At 40.4% G+C, this 18365-nt stretch overlaps 1 protein-coding gene across 2 annotated transcripts in view; it reads right to left on the bottom strand.

The window, feature by feature from the left end:
* Positions 1 to 1871: 1871 nt before the first annotated feature.
* The window catches only part of grpr (gastrin releasing peptide receptor), a 55191-nt gene continuing 38697 nt past the window's right edge, over positions 1872 to 18365 (bottom strand). For both annotated transcript variants that reach the window (XM_016992385.2, XM_003218862.4), the window contains exon 3: positions 1872 to 14678. In XM_016992385.2, the coding sequence (XP_016847874.2) occupies positions 14298 to 14678 (381 nt within the window). In that variant the 3' untranslated portion in view covers positions 1872 to 14297. The remainder of the gene's footprint in view (positions 14679 to 18365) is intronic.

The raw sequence follows: 18365 nt of genomic DNA on the forward strand, positions 1-18365 counted from the left end.
CTAGGAATTCTGTGTTTCACACTAAAGATTAAGTGTTTTGAGCCTTTTAAGTTTGTTTTTGGGCTCCTTTTGGTTGTGAACTAATAAACTGTATTTTTACTAACGTTTGGTCTGGCGCTTTAAGGAGTCTGTGTTGCAACAAATAGACTGTCATACATACAGATTCAGAGTCTGAAATTTGGCACGTAATGTACTTATAACAATAACAACTGCTAATATTAGTGGTCCTTCTGAGAAAGACCAATTATTCAGCATTCTAGATGCAAACAAATAGCTAAGCAGAAAATGTCAATAGGTGGTTGAAATTGGTAATACAGTGCTCCCTCACTTTTTGTGGGGGTTAGGTTCCAGGCCTGCCCGTGAAAACTGAAAAACCATGAAGTAGCGGCACTCTACTTATTTTAATATATAAACATTATTTGAATAGTTAAGTGGCTTTTCTCCCCTTGCAAACCCTGGAGGGAGTGAAGCCTTTCTTACCAGCACCGGCGGGCCCCTTGCTTTGTGGCTGCCATGTTGTCCTGGCTGCCTTTGCTCCTGAAGCCAGGGAAGAAGGAAGGCCGCTCCGCCCAGTAAGCGAGCGAGCAAGCAAAGGAGGGAGGGTGAGAGAGAGGGGGGGCAGGTGACAGCAGAGGCTCTACCTCACTCTACCTTTTTGTGCCACCCCCCAGCACCACCTCAGACTGAGGCACGAGCACTTTCAGACACGCAGGGGGCTCCTAACCTCACTTCGGGGTTCGCCCTGGCGGTGGCCATTTTTGGGCGTACAATTTCAGAGTCTCGCAAGAGCGCCCTGTGCGCAAGCCACACCTCCGAGGCATGGGGCGCTGTCATGATACTCTGAAATCGCATGTCCAAAAATGCCTGCTGCTGGGGCGAACCCAGAAGTGAGGGTAGGAGCTTCCCCCGCCACTATTAAAAGCAGCAATGGGGTGGGTAAGCAAACAAACAAATAAATAAATAATTCTGCGATAGCGCAAATCCGCGGAAAGCGAACCGCGAGATTGCGAGGGAACACTGTAATATCAATTTTGGTCGAGATCATTTGCTAACTGGAAGACTTGATGGAAATGAAGTCTGCTGAACTACACTGATAGATCCAGGATAGATTCAGGAGTGATGGTCCAAATTGTCTACTAGGAGACATGGGTTGCATTTCCCCTCTGCATATTGTGGACACCATGGGCTAATTTAGACCCAGGAGAGTTCTCTTTTGAAACATGGTGAAAATACTCCTACATTCCCAAGAGGCAATTGGGGGCAAACATTTACTTTTCCCTTTTTAATTTTTTTTACAGGACCAGATGTAACCCTCCAAAGTCTCCAAGGAAATTAATGTCATTTCACAGTCTTCCGCAATTCCCCACCTCTGTTGTAGGTGTTGCAGGTCCTATTTAAACACTGAAGCCATACAAAGTGTAGTATGTCTTCAGTCTATGGGCATCAAGACACCGGCAGTATACAGAATGACTAGAGGGACATTTGGTAACTTGGACAAATTCGTTCTCATTATGAGTCTTGAAATGTTATTTTGTTGACTGCATCTTCCAGGATCCTCAAAGTAGTCCTCTAGTCTTGCTGGCTATGGGATTCTAGGAGATTCAGCCTCCTAGTATTTGAATAGTTCAAATACTTTATATTGTTTTTAAATTTTGTATATTGTATATTGCTAATTTGTTTAACTGTTTTAACTCTTTTATTTTATTGTACTGTGGTGCATTGGCATCGAATTCTGCCAAACTTGTAAGTTGCCCTGAGTCCCCTCAGGTGAGAAGGGTGGGACAGAAATGATGGAAATGAATGAATGAATGAATGAATGAATAAACCTCCCTCCCCCCCTCAAAAAATCTTTCCCAAGCTTTGATCCTGGGTAGGCATGGTTAGATTTTTATTCAGGCTTAGCAATACAGAAATTTTACACATTTAACTTTTCATGCTAGGTCAATAGTTCAGCACGTAAGAGAACAGCAGTCCTCTTACAGAAATTCAGTCTGAGTTACACTGACAGCATGCTGTTCATACTACATAAAGAAGCTCTTTGGTTCATGAAATATCTGTATTTTTGTATGTTGGAGCCACACATCATATATAAATTTGCCCTGCTAAACTAAGAATGAAAAATAGCACCATCTACAAGCTAATTTGTTTATATAAACTAGAGTTATGCTCAATCAACATGCCCAACTCAATGATTCCGCCAGTTGTGAATTACTTTATGGGAAAATGGATAATATTGCACCAACCAAATTTTATTCACTGATCATACCATAAACCTTAATGGAATTAGAAATAAATTTTCTCGATGAATTCTGTTAATTTGTGAAAGAAAATCAACTACTTTTTCTGGCCTGATAAAGTAGAAACACAAATTAAGTGCTAATAAGCAAAACCTCTAAATTATGTGTTTGCTTCTTTGTGCAGGAAATCTTGGATTGATGTAAAATATGATGCTATATAATACCTAATATTCCTAATTGCCTTGTAGTAAATGTGATATACCCAAGCGTAAGCGTTTTTCAATGATTGATGAGACAGAGCTAAAAACATTCTTTATCTCAATTAATGTAAGATATTTTAAAGTGCTTGATATTATCCGTATACACCTATCATTAGCATGCCAGACAATTAGAAATATAATTTGATTTTTTTTTAAAAAAAATGTGGTCTACTTGTAATTTTGCATTTAATATTGGCTCCTTATAAAAATAATCTTGTAAGGTAAGAAAACAGCATTCACTTTGAAAGCTTTTAAAATATACATTCAAGTTATATTTCTAAAATGTCCCCAAAGACCTGTTAGGCCAAAAAATAATAATAGGAAGAAGCAAATGATATATGGTACTTATTACACATAAAAAGTCACAATGCTGCCAAATGTTAGGTTTCCACACAAAAACCACATGCTTATGCCCAATTACCATCATTAACTGCAAAGCTCAGATTACAAACCATTTGGGATCCTTAACCTCATATTATCGGTAATAGATATGTTATCATATATCCACATTTTCCACTACCAATAAACAAAACAAAGAAAGAATCCTGAATAATCCTGAACATCTAAACCCACTGTTGATGTTGCTTAGCATGACCTACCCACATTGTTATCATTCCCAGACCCAGGAAGAAGAGATCAGCTCTGTACAATGATCATGCCTCTTCTGACCATGGCAGGTTTGCATTGCTGAGACCTGAGTGGAAGATTTGGGAGGAGCTAGTTTCTCATACCTGTCCCCCTTTTGGGCATTTTGCACCATGTTAACATTGAAGAGAGGAGAACGTTGCCACTTGTATGAGTTACATTTTCCCTTTTTGATCTCTGGTCCAAGTGAGTACTTATTTGTAATGATGATATATTACTTCAGGCTATTGAAATAGACTGGAAATTCTGCTGGTACACTGTCTTTCCCACACTTCATTGGGAAATATGATAATGCTTGGTATAGGAAGAAGCTGGCATGGTATGCTTCACAGAAACTTGGCTGGGAGATAATAGTGGCCCAATATGGGCTCAATGTCTCCCACCAGGTAACTGTGCTAGTAAGGAGATGAGGGAAAGTGAGTGGGAGTGGTGGTGAAATAGCTATGGTTTATAAATATCATTTGACATTACCAGACTACGTATTTGGGAACCAAATCACATTGAATCTGAAGACCAGGGATAGACTGGAGATTCTGTTAAAGTATGAGCCATCCCACTGCTTATATCAGATTTTTCTGCCCAAACTCACTGAACTGGTTTCAGACTTCATGCTGTATTCAGTCATCCAGACTCCTGGTCTTGAGTGACCTTAACATTCTTTTTAAGGCCAGTCTGTCAAGGTTGGCTAAGTAGTTCATGACAAACATGGGCCCATTCTACTTGATCTCAGAGCCCACACACTAAGCAGGACATAACTTTAATAGTGGTCTCATTTCTAAACATATGGGTCTGTGGGTGGAGTAATTAACATCACAGTTACAGTGGTTGCTGGTTCTTGAATCTGTTCACCTTTTTGGCTAAATAATACTACTAAAATTGAGGTGTGCATTAGATTTAATGGCAAGTTAGAATCATGTACCTGAACCTGACTGCACTGTAAGGGCAAGGGAGATCCCAGCTGGGGAGAGAGGAGGGAGAGACACTGGTGGCCACAAAAAGGCTGGTGGGAAGGCCCGTCAGAGGAGTGCCCATACCTTCCTCTCCTTTTTGCCGTGTGATGGCAGAAAGGGCAGCGGGGCAACATGTGTTGCTGCATGTTGTCGCCTTTTCTGCCATCTGATGGGGAAGGGAAGGGGGGCCAAAAGGAAGGAAAGAGGTCACATGGGGCGCCACGAGCTGCCCCATGCATCTTCCCTTTCACCAGTGATTGCCGGCACAGTGGCACAGTCTGAAAGGGCTACATGAAGACATTCCTAGACACAATATAGAAAACATCTCTGTTCCTCTTAGGTGACAACATATGCAGTGAAGAAAGCCTTATTCTATAAGCATACTGTATCTGTAAATTCACATCCTGCTGAACTATTCAGGGTGGTGACAGTCTAATTCAGCCTCCTCCCTGCCAAATCAAGTTCTAGAATATTCTGTCATTCACTGTGGTGCTTTTAACAAGATAAAAACTATTCGATATGAGCCAAGTGAGATGCCATCATTATAAAAGAAGTGACAATGAGGTGTCCAGCACCTCTGTGAGTAGGAGTTTCAGTTGGTGAGAATCAAAGATATGAACTAACTGCTAGGATGAATGTGGAGGATAACCTGACCCTTTAATTTCTGTTCATGGCTGGTTGTCCAGGATGTAGCTGCAGTTCCTTCCAACTTCAGGCAGTTTGGAAGATGATTCAGGTTTCCTACTCCATTTCAAAGCAGCGTCAGAGAAATATATGAAGTTGGGACTGCTATGATTGTCTTAGTGGATTCTTTGTCTCAGCATTGACAGGGGGAGTACTCTTGGTACTTTTGCACCTCTCAGTGGCATTTAGAACTATCAACCATGGGTTCCTCCTGAAAAGCTTGTGGGATTTGGGAATTAGACGCACCGTGTTTCAGTAGTTTCAATCTATTTCTTGAGTAGGTTACATATGTTGATGGTGCTCGATGACAGCTAATCCTCAAAAAGCAGATGTTATGTGACATGCCAAAAGGTGTCATTTTCTCCCAATGCTGCTTGGCATTATACTGTCTTTAGAAGACTATGTGTGCAGCTTGAGAGTGTTTTTCAAAGTCCAGGAGCTCTATTTAAGAAAATAGATTTATTCACACCACAACTAATGTTGTTAGATCTGAAGAGGGACTAACTGCATCATGTATTTATATTTTTCCACTGGCTTTTATCCCATTTGTCAATAAGCAATACTGGTTCCTCTTGTGTGAGTTTTCCCCTCATTGGTTCATTAATTCAAACATCTCAAATACTCCTCTTTCTTCCATTCATCTGAGAACAACCTTGTAGCTATTGGCAGTTGTAAACGTCCATAAATATAAGAGGTGAAAATAAACAGCTCCAAGCTAATGGGAGAAAATGGCATTCTCCAGCAGCCTCAATATACCAGTATGATAGCATGATAAAAGATAATAACACACATCATCCAGCACACATAATACCTAGCCAAATGCAAGCATTGTACATGCAATAAATTGAGAAGAAACATGGTAGGGCTCATGTCTCTTATTAAGCTTGTACACGGATTCATTTTGGTCGATTCTCTTTGGCTAATTCGTCTTAACCATCTTGGTTGTCGGTAACAGCAAAGGCTCAGCTGCCACATTTTTTCTGTCTGGGATGGACCACATGGCAGCCGGTCTCAGCTCCTTCTCTCCTATTTAGCACCATGCAGCGTGCAAAAAGACTGCCGCACAGGGTTTCCCTGTGAGCCCTGCCCATTGGGCCAAACCGAATAGAAGAACGTCATGATGTGTCTTACACAAACTGTGTCTATTTAATGGGGTGATTGCCTTACCTAATGCCTTGCCTTGCTGCTCACTCGCAGCTCTGCTTTAGCTTTTTGCTTGGCTTCTAGCACTGAATCTTTTTTGATTTTCCTTTATTTTCTTGATTCTTTTTATTTAGTGGGATTGGGAGTTGGGCAAGTGCAGGACAAGTGGGTGGAGTGCACGTGTGCATTTGGGGACTTGGGAGAAAGAAAGAGCATCTCTTTGCTCTTTGTGTGCTTTTCTTTGAAAATATTTGGGTGGCTCTGAGAGCCTTGAGTCACACTTTAGCTTCTTTTTCTCCTCCCCTCCTCTCCTTCAGAAAATACTTTTAAAAGATGATGATGATGATGATAATAATAATAATAATAATAATAATAATAATAGCAAACAAACAAAAGCCTTATTCTCAGAAAAGTATGATCAGTTACCTAGATAAAGGTAAGGGTGTTCCCCTGACATTAAGTCTAGTCGTGTCTGACTCTGGGGGTTGGTGCTCATTTCCATTTCTAAGCCGAAGAGCCGGCATTATCAGTAGACACCTCCAAGTTCATGTGGCTGCATGGAGCGCTGTTACTTTTCTACCAGAGCTGTACCTATTGATCTACTCACATTTGCATGTTTTCGAACTGCTAAGTTGGCAGAAGTTGGGGCTAATAGTGGGAGCTCACCCCGCTCCCTGGATTCGAACTGCCAACCTTTTGGTCAGCAAGTTCTTCAGCTCAGAGGTTTAACACACTGTGCCACCAGGGGCTCACAGTTACCTTCCTACATATAATTTCATTCCTTTGAAAACAACTTATCTCTGCTTATATATCTCTGTGTGCTCTGCCTTCTGAATTTCAAATAATAATACAGTAGAGTCTTGCTTATCCAACCTTCGCTTATCCAACATTCTGTATTATCCAATGCAGTCTGCCTTTTAGTAGTCAATGTTTTTGTAGTCAATGTTTTCAATATATTGCAATATTTTGCTGCTAAATTCATAAATACAGTCATTACTACATAACGTTACCATGTACTGAACTGCTTTTTCTGTCTATTTGTTGTAAAACATGATGTTTTGCTGCTTAATTTGTAAAATCATAACGTAATTTGACTTTAATAAGCTTTTCCTTAATCCCTTGCTATTATCCAACATTTTCACTTATCCAGCGTTCTGCCGGCCCATTTATGTTGGATAAGCGAGAGACTACCGTAATACTAAAAATAAGTATTGGCTGCTGTTTGCCAGTAGTATTACTAAGAACAACGGCAAAACTTAATTTTGGGTATCAATCTGTGGGGAAACTTTGCCAGAACCCATCATTTCCCTTCCCCTCCTTAAGAAAATACTTTTAAATGCTGCTGCTGCTGCTGCTGCTGCTGATGATGATGATGATGATGATGATGATAATTGGAAACAATAGACATTGACAAAATTACGATCTGTCAACTGCAAAAGGCCACCCTACTGGGATCTGCACGCATCATCTGAAAATACATCACACAGTCCTAGACACTTGGGAAGTGTTCAACTTGTGATTTTGTGAAACGAAATCCAGCATATCTATCTTGTTTGCTGTGTCATACAATAAAATAATAATAATGATAATAATAATAATAATAATAATAATAATAATAATAATAATCCCAGCAAACAAAAAATAAGCCTAATTCTCAGAAAACTACTACCTAGTTACCTACCTACATATAATTTCATTCCTTTGTAAAAGGCAGGGTGGCCAGCCAACAACTCTGCCCCTGACCTGCTCTGAACCATTAAGACTCAAAATAATATGTTCCAAAAACGTGTTTCCCCCCAAATATGACTAGATTTCCCACAATATATTTTGAATTTTTTTCCCCCAGTGGATCATATAGGACTGTTTTTCTAATAACTGCTGCTGCTGGCTTCTTCTAGTGTGTTTTGTGAGAACAAGAAATGCAAAAGCTTTGTAAGAAGTTGTTTTTTATTAGTAAAGAAGAAAGTGTAATAGTGGAGGGGCACTGGTCTGTGTGATGTAGAAGTGCATCTCACATTTAGCAGGAAGGAATGGTGTCCTGCTGCTGCTTCTGGAGAAGGCACAGGGCAGGGCCAGTGGAGGGTAACTTTTGGAGAATTTTTTAAAGGAGATTTTATTTCTAAAAATAAAAGAAATTACTAAAAATCAGGGGATGATCCAAACGTTATGAAACTTGGTGGGCTAACAGTGTTATATGTGTCCTCCAAGTGTGGTCATTTTCATCTTGATAGCCCTAAAAATCACAGGAAGGGGAGCCCATGAGTCCCCCGATTGCTGTATTTTTCAGCTGTGGACCGAAAGAAGAAAAAATGTGGGTTGATTTTTATTATACTTGGAAGGGAAAGTCAAATTTGCTCATCAACTAGATTTGCATTCCTCCCTGTGATTTCTTTTCTAAAAAAGGAAAAGTACAGTGTTCCCCTGCTACTTTGCGGTTCGCTTATCGCAGACTCGCTGTTTAGCGGGAAAATTTATTTATTTATTTATTTATTCACCCGATTGCTGCTGCTTCTCCTCCTCAGGGCTGCCATACTGATAGAAATGGATTTCCTAATGTGACAAGGTCCCGAGTCTAACTAGCTCTATACAGACCCACACATTTGCATGATTTTGAATTGTTTTAAGGAGTTTTGATTGTTTATAATCTGTCTTTAAAAAAAAAGGTTGTTTAATATGTATTTAGCCTTCTAAAATCATTTTATTGTCTATATGACTTGAAACCATTCAGGTTGATTTTATTGTATGTTTTCCTGAAATCTTTAGATAGAGGGCTGGATAAATTAAAATTACAGTAGGAGGGTTGCAAGTTCAGGAAGATCTGTACCAATCTATAAAGGTCAAATGCAGACGTATGCTTTATTGAAAATGATCAGATCTCAGTGTTCCAACAACATGGCATGCAGGAGATTTCTGTGAAATGTGAGCTAGGTTTTGCCATGGCAGTTAATTCTTTGCTTCCTCTGTCTGTAAATTGATTAGAGGGGATGGATTTAATTAACCATGCTCATACACACAGAGAGCATTTGGCAACATCCTCCTTCTCAGCTTGGAGAAAAGCAGAGAGATAAAGAGATTAGTGTCTTCACCAACTGAGTGGGGAGAGATAGCAAACCTCAGATAAGCAAACTCATTTGGTAAGCAGTCGGCCCAATATTGACTATATTTATTCCCCAGTAATTGTGCTAAGAAAACAAAGATGAGGATCATTGCCTCACTTAAAGGTGAATAACTGGCAGCCATTTAGATGCTGTTAGACTCAGCTCCCATGGTTCATTGGTATTTGCTAAACTGGCTAGGGTCAATGGGAAATACAGTCCAACATCATTTGGAAAACTGCATGCTTTCCTACTCCTTGTCTAAGAGATTCCCCTATGCATTTTGTTGCAATAGTGAATGAGATGGATTCCTAATAGATACATATAAATCTTCCTGATGGTAAGACCTGTTTGGCAGTGGAATATGCCTTCAACGAGTATGATGGAGTCTTGCTTTCTTGAGGTTTTTAAAGGAGAAGCTGGATGGCCATCTGCTTTGATTGTGTATTTCTGCATGGTCAAAGAGGGTTGGACTGGATGGCCTTATTGGTATATCTCTATGATTCTATGATTTTTGGTGCACATTTACTTAAATGTAAGATCCTTTAATTTAGTAAGTCATATATCTGAGCAAATGGTTCAAACACTATACAATGGATGCAAGAATAGGAAAGATAGAGCTACTCCTTCGAAAAGAACATTTATCATTTTCTTATTATTTCAAACCACTTTTCAGAAATCTAAGATTAGTCGCAAGGATGTATCCACTTCAATAACCAATCAATGTCAGGTTTTCTTCAGGCAAAACATTCTTAAATACCAATCATTTTATTATGGCATTAACACAAGTGCTTTTCAGAGTAAGATTCCCCATTACAGTATTTGTTCCTCTGGCTAGATGTTATTTCTTCCTGTTTGCATGATAGCTCAGTAAAAACAGATCTCAACTGCTGGGACATGATCCACCAAATTGTGAGTGGGTTACCCTGCAGTTCAAATCTTTTTGATGCTGCGAAACGTCCTCACAGGCAGACCTTTATTTGGCAAGATAGTATGATAGCTCATCATGCGCCATATCTTGGTTTCCAGGAGGGCGAGCTTATTTACTTTGTTTTTGTTTTTAAGTAAACTTGAAACTAGTGGCAGTTAGTGGTTCAATCAGCTATTGAGTTGCATACCTTGAAACTATAAAATCTGACTTGCAAGTTGATGCAACAATCCTACACTTGATGGTCAGCAAATATCTGATGAATTGTATCTTTCTTCTCTCATAAAAATATGCCAAGGGTCAACAAAAATACAAAAAGTTTGTTTCTTATTTTTATTTTTGGATTGAAAATTTCCAGAAACTTAGACAAAATCTGCCTGGAAGTCCAAATGCTTGCTTGGAGCTCTGGATATATCTATTGGATGCCTGTCCATTTCCTGTATAGCAATTCCTTTGAAGGTTCACATTTGTGAATCCCCATTTCATGTTAAATCTATATGTATGTGCAAATAAAGGTTGTTATTGTAAAAATGCCATAAATCCCTAGTGCTGTACTTCTAAGAAACCAGAATCCTTGGAAATGCTTGTACCTCTGGAGTTCTCAACACTTTGAAGTACTGTGCATATGTATAAGAATATACTAATTTGGCATTCTATAAAAGCAAAGTAGAGTTTTCATATGCTCTTTCCTTCTCACGAAAGGCCAAAAAGGTATCCAGCTGTGTTGATCTACATCATGTTTCCATCTTTGTCAGAAGCAGGTCTTTTATGCAGCTAATACTCCTTTACAACCTTCTTTTTTCACCTGAGAGAGTGACATGCTTATTGGAAGAATGCGAAACCTTTATTTCTCCATAGGTTTTGCCTATAATTCTTATCAACCTCACCCGGCATGGCCTATTGTGAAGGACTGTGGAAGTTACCAATCAAATCATTTGGAAACAGAAGGTACATCTACACTGTAGCATCAATGCAGTTTGACCCCACTTCAGCAGCCACGGCTTAATGCTATAAAATTCTGGGATTTCTATTTGGTGAGACACCAGCCCTCTGTAGCAGAAAAGGCTAAAGACCTTGTAATGCTACAAGTCTCGTGATTCTACAGCATTTAATCATGGCAGTAAAAGTGGTGCCAAACTACAGTGCAGATGTGCACAGAGAAGTATGTTTTCTAGGCTGTATGGCCATATTCCAGAAGAGATGATTAGTTTGTTCAGGGTATTCACAGGGAAGCACTTTGTTGTCCTCTCTCTATGTTTTCTGTTCTTTGAGAAAACACTGGATAGTGGATACTCAAAATATATGTGAATTAGAAATCTTTTTTAAAAGACTCTTATGTTTACCCATTCATATAGTCATTTCAGGAGCATAAGTCTGATGTTTTGTGCTAGAGAATAGGGGCAATGAGTTTTTAATGACTAATCACTGCACATTGTCATGACAGTACAGACCTGGAAAATTAAAAAAATCTATATTTACTTTACATTTGTTCTTTGTACTTAAATATTTCTAGTGTTCAGTTTGAAATAATAGACATCTTTCAATCTGGGGCTTGAAGAGACAGACTGAATATTTTGAAAGTGTTGTGCTTTGTCCCACCCACTAGCCTACTTCATAATTTGGCAAATGCACAGACTTGTAAACATAGTTAAACTCACATTTAGGACCTCATCAAAGGGGGGGGGCAGGGTTCTTCGTTTTAGCATGCTGCTTGGATGGAGCCAGGACAGAGTCCGCCAGAGCCCATCACATGATGTAGGGCTATTTCCAGGGGAGCTCCATTGGGCTCCGTCCTGGCAGCATGCTAAAAGGAAGAAAAGAGGATATGGGTGACTACCCATATCCACATTGAAGAACCTGAGGACAGCGCAGGAGGAAGCCAGGGACAGGCAGAAAACATCGTGGAATGGAGCCCAAAACCCACAACAGTAAGAGGATAAAGCTGGGCACTACCCCACAGTTTTCTTCACTGTCCCATGGCTTCTGGACCTCCATCTAATGAGGTTCTTATTGAAAAAGCATCACTTTTCACATTGAAACAGTATACAACTGTACATGCTGCTGATTTCAGAAGGGGCCTGCCAAAGCCCCAGTAAACACAACTCTCTTCACATCTTTGAACAACATAAATTAATACTGCAATAAAAATTCTCAAGTTTCTTGGCTAGTCCAGTCGATGCTGACCTGCCTTTCTCTATCTCTCGCTCTTAGGCTCCTTTTCAAATGGTAGTGCTATGGCTTCACTTTAAATGCTCTCACAACATTCTACGGAATGCTGAGATTTGCAGTCAAGGGAAGAGCATGTGCAATTTTTACCTAGAGAACTCCTCTGGTGCCTGTTACTGAATTAAAAACCTCAGAATTCCCAGGGAGATGGCCTTGTCAGTTAAAACGTGCTATACACATTTTCAGGTTTAACTTTTGCAGAGTTAATTGGAGATTTGGTTAGTCTACCAAAGTGTGCTGGTGTCTCACCAAACTTCACGAAATTCCATAACATTTAACTAGGGCAGTTAAAGTGTTGTCATACTGCATTAATTCTACAATATAAATGCACTTTCAGACTTTTTTTTTTAAAAAAAGAATGTTCCACAGACTTTGAAAGGATCAAGGACAGCATGGGAAAGGTTACATGTGGTCCCAGGGCTATACTTGATCCATCACTGCCTTAGTGTGAGATCATAAAATTGTTTTATGTACCATAGTTGGAGCCAAGGACTGTATGGAGTTTGAGACTAAAGCAAGCTTATCTTTTTCCCAAGAGTTGGAAAAGCAACTTTTTTTGGGACAATTCCTCCTTTTAGGGAATTGAAAGTCTAGTTTCCCAGAGTCTTACTCCAACACAGAAACCAAGACACCACATCAACTCTCTGTGGTTGGCTGACCAGAGTAAAAATCACACGGTTCTCTGGAACTTGTTGAAGTGTACTTTTCTAGCATCCCTTCTTGGATATTCTGCTAAGGACTCCTGGACACGGTAGTTCAACAATATTTGGAGGGCTACACAAAAACAGCAGTCTATCTCTACTGCACAATTATAGCCTTTAGATACCACTTTAACCACCTCTGTTCACCTTATGGAATCATGAAGCTGTTGAGAAACTCATATATCCATCAAAGTGCAATATTAGATCTCCTGGCTCTGAGTTACTCTGATACTACAAAATCCCAGGATTCCCTAGATTGGAGATGTGACAGGTAAAGTGGTATCAAAGCACTATAATTGGGCAGCATGGATAAGCTGCAGCCACTTGCAATTCCAGTAACAAAGATGGGTTCAGGAATGTCCCTAAGCTCCTTCAAAGAGAGGTTATATCGGCACCTTTCAAGAATGCTTTAGCTGTATATACTTTCCTAGCAGGGGATCGGACTACTTGGCCCTTGTGGTCCCTTCCATCCCTAAACTCCTATGATTCTATGACTGCCCCAAGTGTACTGCAGTTCTGCCTTGGCCACTAGACTTTTCCAATTTGTATAGGCATTTCCCACTTTAGGAAGATGATATGGACATCCTTCCATGGCAGGAGTGTTTAGGAAATGGCAGTGGACAGCAAAGCAGGACAGCTGGACCTACATTGGATCCAAGGGGAGCAGGATGGCCACATTTAAAAGAGACAAAACTCATGTACCTTAAAGAACAAATTATACAAACTTCATCCCAACCTTTACTGGGACAATAGCACTCTCTTCTTTTTAGTGCTGCCTCACAATGAGAGGCAAATTTAATCCAGGACTGAATAAAATGAGGTCAGCTCATCTGCGGAAGCTCCACCTATCAAGAAAATCTGTAATTCCTTTACATTCTTCTGACTGAGCTACCACAGGGTTGTGGATCTTGGGAAAACATATTTTTGGATTATAGCTGTCAGCTATTCTCATGCTAACAGGACCTGTTTACTTATACACTGACTGGTTCACCACACTTAATTAAAGGCTGCAATACCATCAATACACAATTAAAAGGGTTTGACATATTACAATGAAAGTCCCTAAAAAGAAAGTGCAGGTATGGGCAGGTGTCTTCAAGTCTTCATTAAACCTTGCTCAATCACTTGTTTACATGCTTTATATCAGAGATGGGAAGCATGCAACCCTCTTGGTGTTTTGTGATTGTGGTTCCCAACAGCCCCAGCCAGCATAGCCAATAAAAGAAGTAGAAGTCCAATAAAACCTCAAGGACTACATGAATTCCATCCATTTTGTGGCCACTCTCTCAGGCACCTCTCTCTCTCTCTCTCTCTCTCTCTCTCTCTCTCTCTCTCTCTCTCTCTCTTTGCATTACCTTTATTACTTGCTAGCACAACCACTAAGCAGAGAGCAATGGATGGGCATGACTGATTTCAGTATGTGGTGCATCATGGCAAAAGTTGGTTACCATTGATAAAACTGAATGTGACCATTGACTGGTTGGTGCTCTTGAGGGAGGCCACCCGTGTGGTGCTTCTGCCCGTGCTCTGGGACCGAATGAGAGGCCGGCCTTTGCAACATATGAGCTGGTGATTAAACTGTTTCCGAAAGCTCTTGCTGAGCAGGTAGAGGGCAAAAGGATTGATGCAAGAGTTAGCGAATGCCAGGATTCGAGCACAGAGGGAGGTGATAAAGTGCAGGACAGAAGTGTCCACTTCAGAGTAATGGTATGACCGGTATATGTAGATGATGTGGTTAGGGAGCCAACAGATAGCAAAGATACAGACAAAAACCAGCACAGTCTTGGCTAGGCGTTTCCGGGATTCCATCTGAAAAGAACAAAGGGGATTTTATGTTAATAGCATGTAACATGGGAAGCTTGCTTTACTTTCCAATTATCTGAAGAAAATATAGGTGTCCTTGCACTATGTTAGCCATTATTGAAAATATAGTAGTGCTATATTTTTATAGTATATTGGAAAGAAAATGGTTTCTCTCAAAACAGATCCATTTCAAATACATCTACAAACAATTTCAAAACTGTGTTATACTGATAAGAAGCAGAGCTGCATGTAATTTACTCCCACATAAAGCTGCCCAGGACTGCAGCTTCAGAATCCACTGAACGTTATGATAGTCCCTATCAATGACAAAATATAGTGGGAAAATAATGAGACAGTATCTACATACTGGTGGCACAGTGTGTTAAAGCACTGAGCTGCTGAACTTGTTGACCAAAAGGTGCCAGGTTCAAATCCTGGGAGCGGAATGAGCGCCCGCTGTTAGCCCCAGCTCCTGCCAACCTAGCAGTTTGAAAACATGCAAATGTGAGTAGATCAATAGGTACCGCTCCGGCGGGAAGGTAACGGTGCTCCATGCAGTCATGCCGGCCACATGACCTTGGAGGTGTCTATGGACAACGCTGGCTCTTCGGCTTAGAAATGGAGATGAGCACCAACCCCCAGAGTCGATCATGATTGGACTTAACGTCAGAGAAAACCTTTACCTTTTATCTACATACCAATAATGCGCAGCTGCAAACGTTTGTCTATTGACTTGTCTATTTCAAACTAAGGGCAATGTGCCTCATAGTACTCACTGTCTTTCAGTATTGATAGTTTGAAAATTGTACAATGTAAGTGTAAGGTGGGCCAAGTCTGGAAAGTTATTTTATTTGAAGTCATTCATTAAATTAATAGTTTTCAAAAAACACCAAAGAAGCAATTAATTTGAAAACTGTATCAACAAAAGTATTGAGGTAGTAGCAAAGCTTGGAATCTTAATGTTAGGAAGTAATTAATTACAGTTATAGTTTAAAGCCCACAAAGTAGTTACGCTTTACCTTCTCAATTCTAAAAAGTAACAAGATCATTTCTTCTAGTTACTTTTTAAAAATCAGAATTGTTTACCTATAGAACAAATCACACACTTCTCTCTTCTACTTTGTTATTGTCTCTGTTCCAAGAAGAGAGTAAGACTGTAGTATGAGGAAAAGCATAAGATGCCCTTGAACTATGCCTTCCAGCTTTGGGGGATGGCACGTGTACCTTAGAATTTACTTGTGATCCCCATACAAATCATAATTGAGGCATACTTAATACTCTGGCCCTAGAAATGGTGAGGAATGTAAGGAGCTACAGTCCCAAAAACATCTGGATGGCCACTTGATTCCTATTCTTGAGCTAACAGTTCATCACAATGGTCAGCTATGAGTGCATTCAAAGCACAGTTCCACCCCCTGTTCATATATAATCATATCTCACCTAATTATTTTACTATTATTATTTGGGTCAAGCAGTCACTCTGCCCATCTCCTTTTTTATTCTCTGCTTGTTTTTTTCCTGATGTCTGCTTGTATGCATCTTCCAGTACCATTTCAGACAAGCTCTCTTATTTCTTTCTTTATTTATTTCTATCATTTCTACCCTGCCCTTCTCATCCAAGGAGACTCAGGGTGACTTACAAAAATGGCAGTTAATGCCAGTACACCAATATACAATAAAATAACATTTAAACAGTTAAAAAGTTTAAATAGTATCATAATTCCTTGCACATCCCCATCCTGTAATATATTCTGCTTCCAAAAAGAGGTTGGTCAATGTACCCTCAGATGTTGTTGAACTGCAACTCCATTATCTCTAACATTGGCTCTGCTAGCTAGCATTATTGGGAGGTGTATTGCAACAGCTTGTAGAGGTCCCTTGCTCTCCCTGTCTACTCCAAGTAGATCTTCCTTGAACCTACACAGCCTCAAAACACAATTTCAACCAGGACTTTCCCTTTGGCTTGCTATGGGCTAGTATGACAAATATCCAAATTTGCTCCCCGCAAATATGTGATGGTGGCACCCCAGGCCATTTTAGGCCCAGAAAAGGCTTGTTAAAAAGGAGCTGATGCCAAAATAAAATGGTTGTGATTCCTGGGTGTGTATATCACATACAGCCTATGGACACATTTTATCTCAATCCTGGTGGCAAGACTTAGGAACAGCAAGGAACTGTGTACAGGTAGGTGGGTTGGTGGTGAAATCACAGATGCATCATGACCTCATCACATGGCGCCGGTAGTGCTCCATTTCGTAGAGGGGAGTGGGGAACCCAAGGCCCCAGAGCCCATATTGGCCAGCTCCAGTGGAGGGCGATCAGATGGTGGAAGAGTGAGCACACGTGGTGTGCGCAGCTCCCCCCCCCCCCAATGCATTGCAATGGCAACATGGGACCCCTCCTGTGTTGCCCTGGTGGCTGCATGCAGCATCTCTGCCCTCCTTCACCCACGGAGCATTGCCAGCATGTTGTGATGGGAGCTGGCCAGCTCAGTGGGCAACTGGGGCTAAATCAATGCATGTTGCCAAATTTAGCCTGTGTGAAGAGGTCGTACGGCAATGATGTGTTTAAAATCTCAAAAAGTTGCTGTTCCACTTCGAAAGAGACAAGCAAGGTTATAATAAAGCCATATCAATGTACCAATGTCACTTTGAATCCTGCATGGAGTTGACCAAAAGATGAAGAAAAAGAAATGATTGGCAAGAACCTGCTGGCAACAAAGTATCATCAAGAGCTAATTAAAAATCAATCTCTGTGACCAGAGTTTTCTGCGAAAGGAAATTGCATGAGCTTTGAGCAGTAGTCTCTTAATTCAATGCTTGCCCTTCCACCACCTGTATCTACAATACTCGAAAGCCAGAAGGAAGGGCTCTGACAGAAACTGTAGGCAGTGTATAAACAGCACAAGTATTATGGCTGCAGGAAAACAAGTGCTACTCTGATTGCTGGGAAATCGTGTTTTCTTTTTTCAATACATGATATATTCAAACACAATGGACAAAATGCTTTACAAAAAGGATGCAAACTGCTTTGAGAAATGCCCACTAATTTTTTCAGTGTGAAGCTTTTATTTCTCTTATTTCACTTTCCTGTTTTTTAAACATATTCACAAAAGAACCAGCAATATATGCAGCAACTTCAAGTGCTATGGGTAAGCGAGGGAAACAAACTAGTTGACTGTTTCTAAAATCCTGCTGGCTCACACAACCCACAGGATGAGATGAGCTGGCTTTTGTTTTAAAGGTTTTCACAATTTCCCCTTAGGTTGGCCCATCCCTGGGACTTTTCAGGACAGCGGGACTTTTATCCAGTGGACCTAGAATGCTGGTTGCAGTTATACTTATGTAGGTAGGCAGGAGTCACTGGGACCATTGCTGGTGTGTGTGTGCCCCACCAGTTGGATTCCTCTTTCACTGTGGGAAGTCACCTATCCCAGGGGGTCCTGTCATACTACACAATTATAAGACCATCATTCCACTTTAACTACTATGGTTCCATCTCAGTGAATCATGATATTTGTGCCTAGGTAGAGGTATTTGGAATTCACATCCACACCAAACTACAAATCTCAGGATGTTGCCATAGCAGTTAATGTGAAATTATAGCATACTATCTTGATCTGGCAAGGACAGTCCTGCCATCATGCTTTTTTCGCTACTTTTAAAATGTTCCTGTTTCTCTTTTCTTCTGTCC

The sequence above is a fragment of the Anolis carolinensis genome, chromosome 3 (assembly GCF_035594765.1).
Source record: "Anolis carolinensis isolate JA03-04 chromosome 3, rAnoCar3.1.pri, whole genome shotgun sequence".
Lineage (NCBI taxonomy): Eukaryota > Metazoa > Chordata > Lepidosauria > Squamata > Dactyloidae > Anolis > Anolis carolinensis.